This window comes from Canis aureus, chromosome 1 (assembly GCF_053574225.1).
Source record: "Canis aureus isolate CA01 chromosome 1, VMU_Caureus_v.1.0, whole genome shotgun sequence".
Classification (NCBI taxonomy): Eukaryota; Metazoa; Chordata; class Mammalia; order Carnivora; family Canidae; genus Canis; species Canis aureus.
Window position 1 is genome coordinate 55,876,625 of NC_135611.1, and position 17,925 is coordinate 55,894,549.

The following is a 17,925-nucleotide window of genomic DNA, read 5'->3' on the forward strand; positions in this document are numbered from 1 at the left end:
GGCGGGCGGGGCGGGGCGGGGCGGGCCGCGGGCGGGCGGGGCGGGGCGGGGCGCGGGCGGCGTGTGCGGGCGGCGGGCGCACACCGGCCGGCGGGGCTGACGCGGGGCGGGCCGGCGGACGCGGCCGGGAGCCGGGAGCCCGGAGCCGGGAGCCGGGAGCCGGGAGGCGGCGGCGGCGGCGGCGGGAAGGCCGGCCGGGCCCGCGGACCTGCGGGCGCGCGCGGTGCCCCCTCCCCCCCCCCCCCCCCCGGCGGGCCCGACCCCCGCGGCCCAGGAGCGCGGCGCGGCCCGAGGCGGCGGGAGGATGTCGGCGGGCGGCCGCGACGAGGAGCGGCGGAAGCTGGCCGACATCATCCACCACTGGAACGCCAACCGGCTGGACCTGTTCGAGATCAGCCAGCCCACCGAGGTGCGCAGGCCGCCCCGCTCCCCCCGCCCCCCCCGCTCCCCCGGACCCCGACCCCCCTCGGGCGGGGCGCGGCGCGGTCACCTGTGCGGCGGGCGGAGGGCGGCGGGCGGCGGGGGCGGGGCCGCGGCGGGGGCGGGGCGGGGGCGCGGGCGGGGGGCGCGGGCGGGGGCAGCGCGGACCTTTGTCACTCGGGCGGGCCTGTGCCCCGCCGCGGGGCTCCCGGGGGTCGGCGCTCGGGGGGGGCGGGGGGCGCGTGCAGAGTGAGCGCCGGGAAAGTTCTCATTGTGCGCGTTTGCTGCCGCGCCGCCGGGAACGGAGCTCGCGGGACTCGGAGCCTCCCCCGCTGGTCGGCGGCCGCCGGGTCGGAGCGCGGCGCCCCTCCCCCCGCCGGGCCGGCGCGGGCGTCCGCGGTCACCGGGGCAGGGGCAGGGGCAGGGGCAGGGGGCGGGGCGGGGCGGGGCCGCGGGGAGGGGGCCGCGGGGCGGAGGCCGGAGGCCGGGCCCCCCTCCCCCGCCCGCCCCTCCCCCACCCCCCCCACCCCGCCCCCCGCCCCCCGTCCCTCCTCGGGGGCGGCCGGCCCTGCTCTGCCCTGCCCTGCCCTGCCCTGCCCCGGGCGCGCTCCCAGACCCGGAGGAAATCCCACTCGCCCTGGGCCCGGGACAATGGCCGTTGTTTATGGCCGAGCCGCCGGGCGGGTGGCGGACGGGGCGGGGGTCCCGAGCTGCAGAGGCACCTGCCCGGCGTGCGGCCCCGCGTCCTGGACGCACCTGTGGGCGGTCCCCGCTCAGCCCGCGTCCAGGCAGCCGCAGCCCTGCGCACCTGCCCTCTGGGCCGAATCTGCCCCCCCCCGCCACCACGTTTCATCCTCTTTGGTGTCATGAGCCCCTTTTTATCACACGTGCGAGGTCAGCGTCGGGCTGGGCCGGGTTGGGGGCTGCTTTCTGCCCGGTGGGCCCAGCCCCTTGGAGCCCCTCCTGGGTTGGGGATGGTGCACGCGACCCGGCTCGGGGACTCGAGCGAGGTCCTCGCCTGCACATGACTGGGTGTGCGGACCGTGCCGGCGCCTGCACTGTTAGCGCCTCTTCTCCAAGGTGCTGTGCAGTACTTTGAGCTCTCTGGGGTCTTTCAGCATCATGGATTCATCCTTCTTATCTCTGCTTTAAAAACCGAGGATGCAAAACCATGATACGTGGTTGATTTGTTTTTCTGTTTGAATGAATCTATTTATAATTTTTTTTTTGAGAGAGATTACCCAAGTCTGGTTGAGAAAAGGAATATTTTTTCGATTTACTAATAGATCACTCAGTTTATTCTTTTGGGATGTGGAATTGACTTGGCATTTAAAAAAAAATCTAAATCAGAAACAGATTTTATAGTTCATTGGTTTCAAAAAATTCCATTTTTAGGCGCTCAATTGAAATTTTTTCTCTATTTTCTTAGAGATCGTAGGAGGTATTAAAACTGGCCTGTCATTTGGAGAGCTGCTTTTTACATAGTTGACCTGCAGGTGAAAAGTTGCTGTATGTATGTGTCTTGAAGCAAAGCAGATTTGAAGGGCTGGTTTTGAAAATGGTTATGAATTGCATTTAGTAGTTTCTCGTCCCTACTCAACACTTGGTCCCTTTTTAGAAATGATTCTCCAGAATTGTGTGGGAAAGCTCTGCAAAATGAAATAAGTTGATTTTTAAAAATATATGCTATTTATGTTAGTTTTTTTTTTATTCTCTAGAACTAGTTCACACTTAATACTATGTGTTCTGGAGAACCTTGGCATACTATTAAATTTATTCTGGTCTTGCAGGTTGAGCTTCCCATTTAACAGGGTGTATTTTTCATTATGATGTAGGTGAACTTTCATGTTAGTGATTCTCTAAACCAATATTTCAAGATTCATGGTTTCAGTTTGCTTTATTTACCTAAACTTGTGTCTTAAAGTTTGTACCGTCTGATGATGAATTCTTACCTTATTTGGCCATCACAAATGATTTTTCTTAGTTTTCTCTAAGAATGTAAGTGGGATACGGGCCTTTATTATTTTTAGTAAACGTTAAGCAAATTTATCACAGAATTTGATTTATAGGATTGCACTTTAAGCCTTATATTTAAGTATTTAGATAATCTTTTATATGCGTATAGGAGAGCTTCGTTGTGGTTTATTTTCTTTGCATCTTGGGGGGGGCACAGTAATCAGTGTCTATTATCATTTTATGGCTACGTTAATTGTTGATCATTTGTGTTTGGTGATTTCAGGCAGTCTTGATAAGCACTGATAACTCGGTGGTTTCTATGTTCAGTAAGATGGTAAACTTGGCTTTTTGGATTATATTCTTAAGAAAATAATGTTATGAAATCAACCTGGTTAAGTTTACTTTTTCTTTCATATTCATGTTTATGTGTAAAAGGAGAGCTTCTAAAGAAAAAGCAAGTTATATGTTGTCATTGCATATTTTTCAGTCCTTCCTCACTTGAGTCCTAGATTCTTTTGGACTCATAAGAGTTGACTTAAACTTAATGTTGATATCTTATCACTAGGAGATTGATGTTAAGTTCAATTAAGGTGTTGGTTACTGTGGAAAACTGTAGCTCCCAATAAAGCTTCTTAAAGTTTTTTAGTCCTGTTGTTTTCTTAATGTTAAGGCTTTCTTTCTTTTAGGAATTTCTAATTATTATGGCAGAATGCTTGTTGCTAAACTTTACTTCCATTACTTTCTCGGAAGAGGGCTTCTCTGCCTACCCAGAGCTCCCCTCTTGGTTTCTGGTCCTCTGTCTTGTCATTCATTGTAGCCACTGGTTTCTGTGTCCCTCTGAGATTACATGAAAGCAAGGGCTTTGAATTTTATTATTTTTAACATTGTTATGTCTGTCACCATGGTAGGTGCTCAAGGAATATTATGTGGAAAAGGTGTTGAATATGACCTCTTTCTGCATACGTTTATTCTTGACAAAACGTAGAGTACGTACATGTTAAGAACTGGCTGGAGTTATCTGTTAGGTGATTAGAGATTTCTGTTTTCATGTGTTACTCTTTTGTATAAGGGTTACACCTAAATGCAGGAACTGTTCTTAATTGACCATTTTGCTTCACCAGAGTTCTTAAAGTCAGTTTTTAAAAAATAACTTCCGGAGTTCATTATTTTCTTTTTTATGTTGATGGGAAAATATAACCTAGAATTTGTAGGTCCATCCATATACACTGTATTAAAGGTGAATGTGTTGTATTTTAATATTCTGATGAATCTTGAGAAGTAATGTGGTGATTCATATTACCCAGAGGTGTGTGTATAAAACAACTTCTGGTTTGTCAGCACAGGTGGAGTAGGAAGTCTTCAGGTGAAGTAGTAATAAGTTGCATAATTTATAGCTAAATCTATAGTCCAGACTATATAGCTTAGGCTGTAACTGTGCTTTATCATAAGACTTAACTATATTGGAAACTATTTTGAAAACAACAGTTGTTTTATTGAACATCCATACTTACAAGATCCCTTTTTCTAGTGATTAATATATAATGATGCAGGCAGTTGTATTTATAGGCATCTCTGTCTTTTTTTTTTTTTTTTCTCTTTGAAACTTAATGGTGGTTGTAACTTTTTTTTTTTTTAACCTTTATTTCCTGTAATAACTGGTTAAGATTTGTTTGTATGGGTGTGAGCCTGTCAGTCTGAGGTAAACCCTTGTCTGACAGTGTTCAAATCTTAAATTGAAACTGCATCTAGACTGGCTTCAGTTTGCCCTCTTTCTGCCAGTGAAGACTAATTTTAATTTCTGCAGTTTATAGACTTAATGGAATATAACTGTTGTAACTAGGCTTTTCTAGAACTATAAAATTTTGATTTTGGTTAATAGCATAGTAGTAGAAGTGGCTCTTTCATATTCTTGAAAAAGTACGAGTCACAGAAGATCAGAGTATATACCAAATTGGTGGGAAGCTAGAGAAACGATTTAAGGTTATGCCATTAAGGATTTAATTGAGCAGTTGTAATATGTAAAGCATTATTACTAGATGTTGCCTATTCTGGTGGCATAGGTTAATTTGTTTATAAACACTTTTATTAGATTTGAACTTGGGTATAATGTCAGAAAATGCTAATGAATAATACTAGCAGTTACATTGGTGTAAATCTGTTTTCCTTTATTAAAAACAAAATGGATCTGAGTAGTGTTTATAGAACATAAAACTAAACTGATCTCTTAATTGAAAATTATTTCCAGGTTAAGTGAATTCTGTTGATTTTTTTTTTTTTGTTCAGAAGTTTGCTGTTTCTATTATTTTCCTGGCTGATTGTATTTAGGATGCACTCATTTGTCTTAGGAGAGAGATGAAAATTTGTTTGACCTACATTTACACTTGTGAGTTGATAGTAAACAATTTGCCAAATCTCGCAGACCCTTTAACCCATTTTGGGTGTGTCCCAGTCTGTTAGCTGACACTGATAGGCTCAGGGCCTGAAAATCCACTGGTGGGCTTCTAGTTAGTACCATGAGTTGATGGCAGATGTGGGCATACGGTCAAAGTTGGACCATCCTTATGCATAAGTTATGAATGAGCAGAAACTTTTCTTAATATTACCCAGTCATATGTCACGGCCAAAGAGAGTGGGCATAGAGAGCTGGGGAGGTGGATCTAGTTGAGGTCATCTGGTTGAAGTTTGGTTCTAGTGACAATAAAAATGTAAAGCTTCACTCATCATTTTGGTACATGTGATTGACCAAAACTGTTATAATTTAACTTAGAAAGTGAATGTACTTTATAAGGTGAAAGTAAGCATATATAAAAATAGTTCGTATGTAGGGACGCCTGAGTGGCTCAGCAGTTGAGCGTCTGCCATCGGCCTGGGGCATGATCCTGGGGCCCCGGGATTGAGTCCCGCATCGGGCTCCCTGCATGGAGCCTGCTTCTCCCTCTGCTTGTGTCTCTGCCTCTCTCTCTCTCTGTGTCTCTTATGAATAAATAAATAACATCTTTAAAAAAAAAAAGTTATGTAAACTAGGAAAATATCTTCCTGGTATAACTTGATTCCAAAGATAAGGATAATTTGAAGTTTCATACTTGTAAGTTTATGAGTGTGTCATGAATGAACTTAGTTAGAGGAACTGAAATTGCATAGCTTACTATGACTGGAAAATAGCCAGAATTTCTGTATTTTACTAAAAAAACAAAACAAAACTGATGTTAAAGAAAATTAGCATGGCTTACAGAAAATGATGTGAACTTTTGTTATACTTCTTTGCATTATCGTGTTTTTAGGTTGATTGCACATAGCGTGCTCTACTGTGTGTGTGTGTATCTCTGTCTAGTATTATGAGTTTCAGGTGTACAACAGAGAAGTACATTAGTGTGCATTTACATACATGAGGAAGTGGTCTCCATGGTAAATCTGGCTACCATCTGTCACCATCCAGAGTTATGAGATGTATGCACTAAAGCCTGTGTTGTACATCATGTCTCCGTGTCTTACTAATTTTCTAACTGGGAGTGTGTAGCGTTTAACTCCGCCTCCCCTCTTTTGCCCATCTTCCTACCCTGTCTCTCCTCTGACAACTAGCAGATTATTTTATCTATCTATGAATCTGTTTCTAGTTTTGTTGTTGTTATTGGGTGGTGTTTGTTAAGCTTTTGAGACTTCACGTAAGTGAAATCAGATGGTATTTGCCTTTCTCTGACTTATTTCACTTAGCATAATACTCTCCAGGGCTGTCCATGTTGTCAGCATCATGATTTCACTTTTTTTTAATGGTTGAGTAATATTCCATTGTGTATGTATACCACCTCTTTATTCATTCCCCTGTTGATGACCCCCTAAGTGGCTTCCATATCTTGGCTATTGTAAATAATGCTATAATGAACAGAGCAGTGCCTGTATCTTTTCAAATTAGTGTTTTCATTTTCTTTGGTAAATATCCGGAAGTGCAACTACTGGATCATAGGGTAGTTCTAGTTTTAATTTTTTGAGGAATCTCCATGCTATTTTTCATAGTAGCTGTACCATTTTGCATTCCCACCAATAGTGCAGGAGGGTTCCCTTCTCTCTGCATCCTCGCCAACACTTGTCATTTCTTGTCTTTTTGATAATTGCTATTCTAACAGGTGTAAGGTAATATCATCTTGTGGTTTCGATTTGCGTTTCCCTGATGAGTAGTAATGTTGAGCATCTTTTCATATGCTTGTTGGCCATCTGGATGTCGCCTTGGAAAAATGTCAATTCACAATCTCTGCCCATTTTTTAATTGATTTTTTTTCTATTACATTGTGTGAATCCTTTGTCTGTTTGGGTAGATTTGATATGTGGTTTGCCAGCATTTTCTTTCATTCCATACGTTACCTTTTCATTTTCTTCATGGTTTCCTTTGCTTTGCAGAAGCTTTTTAATTCGATGTAGATTTATTCATCAGTTTTTGCTTTTGTTGCCCTTGCCTGGGGAGACAGATCCAGAAAGATATTGCTCAGACTGATGCCCAAGAACTTACTGCCTGAGTTTTCTTCTAGGAGTTTTATAGTCTCCCATTTCATATGAGTCTTTAATCCATTTTGAGTTTATTTTTGTAAGTGGTATTAAGAAAGTGGTTCAGTTTCATTTTTTCTACATAGTTGTCCAGTTTTCCCTACAGCAGTTATTGAAGAGATGGTCTTTTCTACATTATGTATTCTTGCTTTCTTTGTTGAAGATTATTTGACTGTATAAATGTGTTTATTTCCGGAATCTCTGTTTTTTCCCATTGATCTGTTTTAGTGCTAGTATCACCCTGTTTTGGTTACTGGTGCTTTGTAGGTACAGTGTGAAATCAGGGAGCATGATACCTCTAGTTATGTTCTTCTCAAGATTGCTTTGACTATTTGGGGTCTTATCTGGTTCCATACAAATTTAAGAATTATTTGTTCTAGTTCTGTGAAAAATTATGCGGATTGCATTGTATCTGCAGATTGCTCTGTGTAGTATGGATGCTTTAACAGTATTCTTCTCATGGTTTGGGAGAATATTCTTCCAGTCTCAGCAAGGTCTATCTATACCTTTTCTTTTTTTTTTTTTTTTTTTTTTTTAATTTTATTTATTAATGAGAGAGAAAGAGAGAGGAGAGACACAGGCAGAGGGGGAAGCAGGCTCCATGCGGGGAGCCCAATGTGGGACTCGATCCCGGGACTCCAGGATCAGGCCCTGGGCTGAAGGCAGCACTAAACTGCCGAGCCACCCCGGCTGCCCTATCTATGTCTTTTCATTTGTTTTGAGTCATCTTCCATTTTTTCAGTGTCTATCATTTTTAGTGTACAAGTCTTTCACTTTCTTGGTTAAATTTATACCTAGGTATTTTATTCTTTTTGATGCAATTGTGCGTGGAAATGCTTTCCTAATCTTTCCTTCTGAAGTTCATTATTAGTCCATAGAAATACAATGAATTTTTGAGTATTAATTTTGTATCCTGCAACTTTACTGAATTTTTTTTATTCCAGTAGGGTTCCAATAGTATGTTGAATAAAAGTAGCGAGAGTGAGGGGCACCTGGGTGGCTCAGTCAGTAAAGTGTCAGCCTTTAGCTCAGGTCATGATCTCAGTCAGGGTCTTGGGATCCAGTCCTATGGCTCCCTACTCAGTCCAGAGTCTTCTCTCTCTGCCTCTGCTCCTACCCACCCCACTCGTGCTCACCTTCTCTCTCTCCCTTTCTTTCTCTTTCTTTTCTTTTCTTTTTTAGTATATGTGCTGCCTGAAGCAAGCACTCTCCCTTTCTTTCTCAAATAAATAAAATCTAAAAAAAAAAAAAAAAAAAGGCAAGAGTGAGCATCATTGTCTTATTCCTGATCTTAGGGGAGAAACTTTTAGCCTTTCACATTTAAAGATGGTATTAGTTGTGAGTTTGTCATTTGTGACCTTTATTATTTTGAGATATCCCTCTATAGTCCCCTTGTTGAGAGTTGCTTTTTAAATGCTGTTACTGTATAATAGTTAGAGTGAACCATATGGAACATATGTGAGTAATGATTATACCAGGACAAGAGGGATAAACTAGAATTGTTTCCATTCACAGTAAGTGCAAACAATACAAACTTGAGTAAATGGTTTGTTGTTTCAGTTTCTGAAGTCTCAGACTTCTTTAAATTTACTCTTGCCTGGAGTGCTTGGTTGACCTAGGCTGAACTGGCGAGACCATTTTTCACAGAATATCAGATATTTTCTTTGTGTAAAAAAAAAAAAAAAAAAAAAGTCTTCCTTTTGGGTAGCACAGAAGCATGTGTAGGAAGAGGGCATGTGACTATTGAGTTCAGCTCGGCCCCCACCTGTAGTGAATGCTGTGTGACAGGTTGTTTCGAATATAGAAGTCTTGCTTTGCTTTCTGAAACTTTATCTGAGAGCTTCCACTGGAATTTTGTAGTAGAACAGAGTTTAAATCCTAAAATTAGGACCCATGAGAAAAATGCTTATTTGTTAGTCTTGTTTGGGTATTTATGGGTTAAGTGCAGTCCAGTGCACTTGTTATATTCAGAGTTCTAGCTTATTGTTCTCTCTTGCTTGATTTCACTTATGTTTTACTAAGGAAAATTAGTCTTTTGCCCTTTGCAAATTTAAATTGTTGTCCCTTGCAAGAATGTACTTTCTTTTTATACCCTTGTTTGCTAATAATGGTACTTTCCATGGTAACCTACTTATTCTTTTTATTTCCTGACTTTTACAAGAGAACCAACAAGATTTCTATCTTATTTCTTTTTGTGCCTGTTACTAGTCACAGTGTTTTGGTGCCGAGGCTTCAGATTGTCAGTTTTTCCTGTTGCTTTGAACCTAGTTCCATATGTTTAGTTGCGAAAATGAAGTGGGAGGAAAAATATACACAGTGTTGGGGCGCCTTGGTGGCTCTGTTGGCTCAGTGTCTGACTCTTGGTTTCGGCTCCAGTCCTGACCTCAGGGTCCTGGGATTGAGATGGGAGCCTGGCTCCGGCTCTGCACTGGGAGCAGAGTCTGCTTGTCCCTCTCCTTCTGCCTCCCTCCCCCTCAAATAAATTAAATCTTAAAAAAAAAATGCACACAGTTGGACACAGTAAATAATTAAAAACCATTGTATTCTTAAAATGTGTAACTTCCGGATGCATGGGTAGCTCAGCAGTTGAGCATCTACCTTTGGCTCAGGGTGTAATCCCGGGGTCCTGGGATCGAGTCCTGCATCGGGCTCCTCACAGGGAGCCTCTTCTCCCTCTGTCTTTGTCTCTGCCTCTCTCTATGTGTCTCTCATAAATAAATAAATAAAATCTTTAAGAAAAATGCATAACTTATATACATGGTTTGTGTAAAGCCTATGACTTGGGAAGATGTCTTTCAAATATGTTATTTTTAGGTGGTTATTGGCATTGTTATCTGAGTAGATTTCTGAAGGCACCAGACTTCTAGACCAATGCTTGTAAAATACCCCATGATTTTACGTAAGTTTACAATATACCATGATTTTATATGAGCTCTCTAATGAGTTTCTAAATTACATTTCACATTAATCAATTTTTGTATTGACAAAAACTTGTGTAATTTTGGGGGTGATTATTTTTAAGAGACATTAGTAATAAAATAATCAGTTATATGAAGGTTTTTTATTTGAGCCTAAGTATTTTAATTTCTGCTACTAATTCTTCTTTAAAAATCTTTTAAAATACTTTTTATGTTCTATTACATTAGAGTTTGTCTTGTTGTTTGAGTGGATCTTTTACCCATACATAGTTTTTGCCATCATGCATTGACTATACAGAAAATATTGGTTCACTGAGTTATGTGGATTTTCCAAATGTTGGGACATTTATTTAAACAATACCGAAATACTACATTTGTTTAATATTACCACTGATCAGAAAAATCTTAAGTTTTCAAAACGTCTTACTTCCTTATCAAAGCTCAAATTTTATTACTGGCAGCAGTGCCAGAGGCAGCACTTGAAGGGATAGGCTTGCTTCATTCGTGTTTGCGAAAATGCCTGCCAGATACTCAAGCCTGAATAAATGTAGCTTGTCAGTCATTCTTTCAGGTAAAAACGGTATTCCATGAAAAAGTTGGCTCAGCTTGATTACAATTTCAGCGGTTCACAAGTGCTTTTTCTTGAGAGATCCATCAAACTGGTACGCAGCCTATGTACAAGTGTTTCCCAGAGTGGTACATAGATTATTGAACAGATTTATTAATTAAAATTATTATTTATTTATTTATTAAAACAAAAGTTTTAATAAAATTCATAATTTTTTCTGTTTTATCAAAGATACTCTTAAGTGAAACAGCACCTCTGTTTTTTAAGTGTTTACTCATAGCAGTGAAAAACTTCATTGGCTCTGAGTCCAGTTTGTTGCTGCTGCCTTGATCTGTGCTAACGGGCATCGGTTCGGCCCATCATACATGTGCCTGCACAGTGCGAGGTTGTTCCTGTGTAAGTACCAGCGTGCGAAAGTTTGCACTTCACAGTTGGTTTTGAAAGGTCTAAGGGGGAACCCCAGGGGCTCTTGGACTATAGTTATGAGCTACTGCCCTAGAATACTAAGATGGGTATTAAGAATTTTGGTTTACATTTGAATTTTGGTTTATATTTGAAGGTAGGTATTAAAGCCTGTATTCATGGTATTTTCCAACTATAGCTCTAAAATTAACATACATATCATTTAAAATGTGAACATAAGGCTCAATATGATAGAAGAGTAGACTTCAACAGTGTTCATTTTTTTGCATGTTATATATTTATTTTCTATATAAGCACATACCTTAATTTTTACTTATCAGTAATAAGGTACAAGCGTTTATACTTTTGTTATTGAAGAATACTGTCCCACGACCTCACTAAAGTGGTGACCTATGGATTTTATTACTCTGATTCACCCAGGATAAGACTTAGGCCACTCCTCCTGGTGGGTCCATTCCTAGCCTAGAGAACAATGCTGTCTAATGTATTCCAAGCGTTGTGGTGGGTGGATATTTTGTTTGATGCGGGCTCACATCTTCTGGCACTTGTGTGTCCTTTCAAGCTCTCCTTCCCACGTGTAAACTCTGATTAGGCCAGTCGTTGACTCTGTGAGGATGTCTTTTTGCTTTTTTGGTTGTATTTTCCCTTAGCTTTAGTGTATTTCATAACATAAGGACAAATACACAAATACAGACAGATAATACTTGTTTCTTAAACCTGCCATACAGAATATGGAATCTTAGTACTTCAAAGTAATTTGTAAATATATTCTAGAAAACATAATCTAAAAATTTATAAAATATATTCTAAAAATATATTCTAAAAACATGTGCTAAAACCAGAATATTTTACTGAATTGACATTTAAGATGAATTTCTTTACTTGCTGGCAACTTGTCTTGCAACAAATATATTGTGGTATTAATTTATGGCGAGATGTAAATTCATTTCAATTTTTTGGTGACTGTTTCCTTTTTATAGTTAGCATTACTAAATTATTTTGATACACCATTTTTAAGCATCAAATGAAACGTGTTTATTAGTAAACATATTATTTTAACTTACCAAGGTAATAAAATTACAGATAAGAAATCATATTTGCTGAATAAGCCAGTTTGTGAAGGGTTCCTTTGTAGATCAGCTAAGCTGCTGGTTGGTTATTCAAGAGGAGGAGCTCTCCCAGAGTACCATGGACAGTGTACATTTAACATTTAGGACTTCAAGTGTTTAAAAATGTGTTTTTAATTCAAGTTTGGCAAAGGTGGCCTTGTTGAGTTCTTGCTATAGTTGACATGTTTTTATACCAAATTTTCTGGTTTCAGTTTCTAAAAGTTATTTATTACTTTCAGGAAACAGTTACTTTGGGAGTATTGGGGACAGTGAAGTTAAGACCAGCAAATCTGGAAAAGCATTAGGAAACATTTATGATACTATTTTATGTTTTATTTGTAAAGTATCTTCTTGAAAGCTTAGTTAGAAGGAGTTTATGTGTTTACTTCACTGTAGTGAGATTGTACGTTTAAAAATACTTTTCTTTTATGAAAGAAATATACATCTTTTAGAATAGTTGGAAATTGCTTGAAGCGTGCGTGCATGTTTGGCTCTATGTGTTTATTGTTTGCATTTTTAGTCAGTACTGAGTCGTTTTTCTTTTTTTTTATTTATTTTTTATTTATGATAGTTACACACACACAGAGAGAGAGAGAGGCAGAGACACAGGCAGAGGGAGAAGCAGGCCCCATGCACCAGGAGCCTGACGTGGGACTCGATCCCGGGTCTCCAGGATCGCGCCCTGGGCCAAAGGCAGGCGCCAAACCACTGCACCACCCAGGGATCCCTGAGTCGTTTTTCTTAACCAAGCATATGTCTGTTGGGAATCCAGTTCTTAAAAGCTGCCTAGGTTGGTTGGACATTCTGTGAGTGCATGCTATGTCCACATGCCTGATACAAACGTGGGTGCTTTGTGTGTGTTATCCTACAGTTCTCCTAACTCCTCTCCTCTGCTTGAATAAGCAGAAGCTTTAGTTGATCTACAGAGGAATACTTACAAATTCCCTTATTCATCCAATAAGATTTCTTACCTGTATTTTATTACGCAGTTAAATTAAAACAATTTGTTTTCTAATAAATGTTTTTGTATGTATTTTTAGTTCCTGTAGCAACCCTGTGAGGTGGGTACTTCTACTGTTCTCATTTTTGGGTGAAGAGACCAAGGCCCAGGGAGATGAAATAATATGCTCAAGGATGTACAGGTGTAGTAAGCTGAGGAGCAATGAACCTGTGTGTTGGCTTGAACCCTAACCAGTGTGTTTGTAGAATTCAGAAATTTAAAATCACTGCAATGAAATTTGGAAATTTTGTAGGAAAATAATTTATAAATAGGATAATTTAGGGGCACCTGGTTGCTCAGAAGAGCATGTGACTCTTGATCTCCAGGTTGCGAGTTCGAGTCCGTTTTGGGTGTGGAGATTACTTAAAAATAAAATCTTAAAAAAAATAGGGTAATTTAGAGCTTGATCTTCAGAAAGAATCACAAGCATGGTTTAAGGAAACGTATGTTGTGTGTATATATGTATATTTTTATATATTGTATACACAGATATATAGATCATCTTGATTTTCTAAAGCTCTGTTATAGCTTTTATCTTTGTAACAGATGATTGTGTGTTTTGTAGCCAGCACAGTGCTTGCCATATTTTGTGTTCTAAATATGCAACTAAACTGGAGCAACTAGACTTGGAACTACTAAAAATCTGAGTATGAGTGAAGGATATGAGGGAATTTTGGTAACTTTGTAGATAGCTTTCCTGTGCCTGAGGGAGAGAGAGGCAGGCTCCCCAGGGTTCAGACTCTTTGGTGACAGCATGGCTGTCCCTTTGAGTTTGTAGTAGTCCCTTCCTCTCTCGCTCTGCTTCCTTCTTGAGTTAGCTCCAGTGTCGCCTCAGCCCTTCCCTGGTCCACGTTTCCATGTAAAGGACAAATGAAACTTGTTTGTTCTCATCACTGCTGGGGTTCAGTTAATTTAATTTCGTAACGTTTTGTTTACATATTAATTAGCGATTTCCCCCTAGGTAATGTTTGAATTTCAACGGTTTTCTAGAGATAATAACTTGATTGTTACTAACAATTCTACCTAATATCTCTTGAGCATATATTTGCCTTTCTCAAATTAGAAGGGGGAATTTCAGATGAAATGGTGGGTTTAGGGGGCAGTGTAGTGGACCTTCTCAGATCCTACAAATTCACTTGTCTGGTCTTTTCTCACATGGAGGAAGTTTCTAGATGGGAAGTCAAGTGTACTATTATGAGTTGAGGACTCTGAATAATTGAGTGTAATATTTGCATGTATACATTACATACATATGTAATTTGTGTGTTAGTATATAATTCTGTAACAGCAGCAAACTAAGGTTGTCTCTAAACTAGTGTTATAGGGTGTTTAGCCACATGCCATGCCAAGTTTTCCTGCTCTGGTTTCCTAGTATAAGTATAATTTAACTGTAAGAAGTTATTATTTTTTAACCAAGTGGAAACTAAGCCACCAAATGCCACTTGTTTCTGATTTGCACACTTCTGAGCAAGTTTCCAGTGCTTCTGGAATATTTGCATTTTATTAGTGTAATGACATTTTTAGATATTTTATCTTTAGTATGTGGTTACAAATGCATATAATTGATATCACCAGCTTGATTGTTGAGACCCATTGCAGATTTTACATAAAATACTATGAAAATTGTTTGCTTTTTTCTACTTCTGTGAGCAAAAATTTGGAATAGGGAATCCTTGGGTGGCTTGGTGGTTTAGTGCCTGCTTTTGGCCCGGGGTGTGATCCTGGAGTCCTGGGATCAAGTCCCATATCAGGTTCCCTGCATGGAGTCTGCTTCTCCCTCTGCCTGTGTCCCTGCCTCTCTCTTTCCTCTGTGTCTTTCATGAATAAATAAATAAAATCTTAAAAAAAAATTTGGAATAGTTATGCACCTATATCACAGGCCCGGTGATAAGAGAAATTGCTTCTATGTTTGTTTTTTTGTGGCTTTGCCGTGTTAAAACTGTGGACATCTCGACATTCCTTTTGCATTTTTCTTAGGTCAGCACAGCACTCATTCTGGCCAGTATTCATTGAGTGCTTGCTGTGTTTCAGGCTTGATCAGAGACAGCCTACAGAGGTGAGAGGATGAAATGGTCTGCTGTCCAAGGAAGAAGGGATGCAGATGGACCATCATGGATGGCCCCATTGTGCCGTCAGAGCAGAGCCTAAGTGGCAACCTACAACGCTGACTGCACTTCGGGCCAGAGGTTGAATCCTGGCTTTCCCACTCAGTAAATGTGTCCTTCTCTGTCTCCTTTACAAGGTCAATCATTTAGCAGTTATTGTTTATGGGCCAGTCGCTGCAAGTACTGAGCCTGCAGAACTTCATGGACACATGGTTCTTTTCTTAGATAGCTCCCATTCTAGTATGGAAGATAGATTGAAAAAACCATGGCAGTACTATGATAGGTGCTCTGTTTGGATGGTGGGGACCAGGGACATCTTTTATAGACTATCGAGATGAGTCCTTAGATGGTAAAGAATTGTCTGGAATTTTCTGTAAAGAATCGTCTGGAATTTTCTGTATGGGTAAAAGGGATGGCATTCCTGGCAGAGAACATTATTGATTCAGCAGACTTGGGTCATCTGGTACCCATTGTGAAAAGATGAGCAAGAGCACACTGGTCAGGAATGCCTTTGGCAGCAGACGTTCGCAACTCAGCAGATACAGTGTTTGCAGTCAGCGCTGTGAGGAGGGACAACCCGAGTGACCTGGGCAGCAGAGCTTTCCTGCATTGCAGGTCAGCAAGGTTAACCGAGCTATAGGAAGTGTTTCTTCTGAATCCAGAAGAATTTTAGGACCAAGATGGAGGAGAGGTGCCACGTGTGTGCCGGGTGACCTGTGGAGCGCATTGTTCCTCGGTGTCCACTGCTCCTTCCTGAGCGAGGGTTGCTTCCTGTTCTCCGAGTGTCAGGCTTCACTGTGTGGCTTGCTCCGGTCAGTGACACGGGCCAGCCTGCGTCCAGGCGTTAAGCCCCATGCCACACTGCTGTCCTGATAGCAGAATGAAGACCATGGGAACAGGCCCAGCTACCCACACAGTGATGTGCTGTCATGAGAAAGACCTGAATCTTAGTTGTCATAAGCCGCTGAGATGGCGTGTTCATTTTCGCAGCGTAACCCGGTGGCTGAAGGGTAGCGTGCTTTATGTGTGCGTCCTAGTGCGTCAGGAGCCAAGGAGCCGGTTTGTGACCTGGGAACCTGGAGGTGTTAACCAGCGCCTTGTTGGCTGAGTTAGGAATGTTCCAGATGAAACCGTAGGATGAGGTTTGCCGCTCAGCAGACCTCCTGGTAGCAGAGCAGGCAAGTGTAGGGTGAGTGAGCTTGGAGGCAGGAGGCCGGCGGGTTATCTGGCCGGTGGTCCTGGGAGACAGAGGCCTGAGCTCAGGCTACACTGGTCACGGGGCAGGAGAGGTGGCTGAGGAAGTGCCCCGGGGCCTGGAGACCGATGAGGCAGTGTCTGAGAGGAAAAGAAGTCCAGGCCCATCCCAGGTCTGTTCTTGGCCACCTGGACACATGGTAGGACCCTGAGCCAGAAGTAAAAAGAAGTGTACATGTGGTCGATGAGGTTTGGGGGGGAAATAGGAAGCTGTCGTTGAGAGAGTTTGCTTTTGAAGGTGCTTGTGGATTTCCAGGTAGAAGGTTCCTAGGCTCACAGCTAGAGAGGAGGGGACAGCAAGGAGGACGATTGTGGAGGAAGGGAGGGACGGAGGGGGGAGCCAAGGCAGAGATGAGACTGTGGGAGAGACTTGTGTGGAAGAGACCAGAGCCCCGAGAGCCCCAGAGAGCCCCAGGACGCAGGCCTGAGAACACCCCGTTGGAGCCGGGGGGAGGGGGAGGGGGAGCACTCATGGGTGGCCCAGAGGGCTGACGCGGGGAGGCTGTGTGCGCGTCCTGACCAGAGGGCAGGTTGACGGCGGGGCCTTCTCCGGCCCAGCACTGCTTGCAGCCCTGCTGCCCTCGTCAGCTGCTCTCCCGGGTAACCCGGATGTTCTGAGCGCCAGGATCACTTGCCCACTGTAGGACCACGAAAAGGCTTTTTCCTTTGCTTCCTGAAGGTGTCGGCCTGTTTCCTTCCTGCCCTTCCCCCTCGGGTGATTCCGTTTGCTCCCCTCTCTCGGCAGTGTAAGTGTGTTACTATCAGAGTCTGGGCTCTACGTACATTTTCAAGTAAAGAGAGGCCTGTAAGTATGGGACTGTTCTGAGACCACGGGGACAAACTGACACTGACCGTGGCTGACGTGATACGCTTCTAAAGAAGCATTTGTTGACTTCGCACTATTCATGCCCGTTTAGATACTAAAAAATGTCGCTGGTATTCCTGGGTCACGGGGTCCTCTGTGAGAGGCATTAACGGAGGCCTGGTCCCCGCTAGCTGCTTCGTCCCGTGGGGTCGTCTTCTTCGTCTCCTTGACCAGGACTGGACTGCGGATGCTGTGGCTCTGGTCATGGAATCTGGAGGATGTATTTTCTAGACCGGGCAGTCGAGGTGACGGCCTACCTGTGCTGAAATCTGGTATTGCTTTTGAGTTTAGACTGATGGGCAGTTGGTGACTGTTCCTCGGGAAGTGCCGACCGGGGCTGGTTTTCCTCCTCCACCTGGATCATTTGCAGTGCTCTCCAGTGATGTCACAGGCGTGGACATTTAGTCATTCCCCATTAGCCATAAATAAATGCCTAAAGAACAAAGCAAAAACTGTGATTTCGGTGGCCAGTCTTAGAAGAGAGGAGCTTTGGAAATGGAATAGATAATGAGGAACAGTAGAGGAGCAGAAAGAAAATGAACTATATTTTGGGGGAATCCAGTAGCAGTTGGTGTGCTTGGGTGGCTGGGTTAGAGGTAAGATTTGCCTTCACCTCCAGCATTCTGTCTCAGGGAAGTCTGCAGGAGCATACCAGTCTTCCTCAGCACAGACTTTTTTTTTTTTTTTTTTTTTTTAAGATTTTATTTATTCATCCATGAGAGACACACAAAAAGAGAGGCAGACATAGGCAGGGGGAGAAGCAGGCTCCCT

The 17,925-nt window shown here is 42.7% G+C and overlaps 1 protein-coding gene across 20 annotated transcripts in view; it reads left to right on the forward strand.

Annotated features, from left to right (window-relative positions):
- Positions 1-251: 251 nt before the first annotated feature.
- AFDN (afadin, adherens junction formation factor) overlaps positions 252-17,925 on the forward strand; it is a 137,618-nt gene continuing 119,944 nt past the window's right edge. For 18 of the 20 annotated variants that reach the window (XM_077899742.1, XM_077899756.1, XM_077899746.1 and 15 more), the window contains exon 1: positions 252-409. In XM_077899742.1, coding sequence (XP_077755868.1) covers positions 305-409 — 105 coding nt within the window. In that variant the 5' untranslated portion in view covers positions 252-304. The remainder of the gene's footprint in view (positions 410-17,925) is intronic. The other 2 variants (XM_077899858.1, XM_077899865.1) reach the window with 1 other exon arrangement.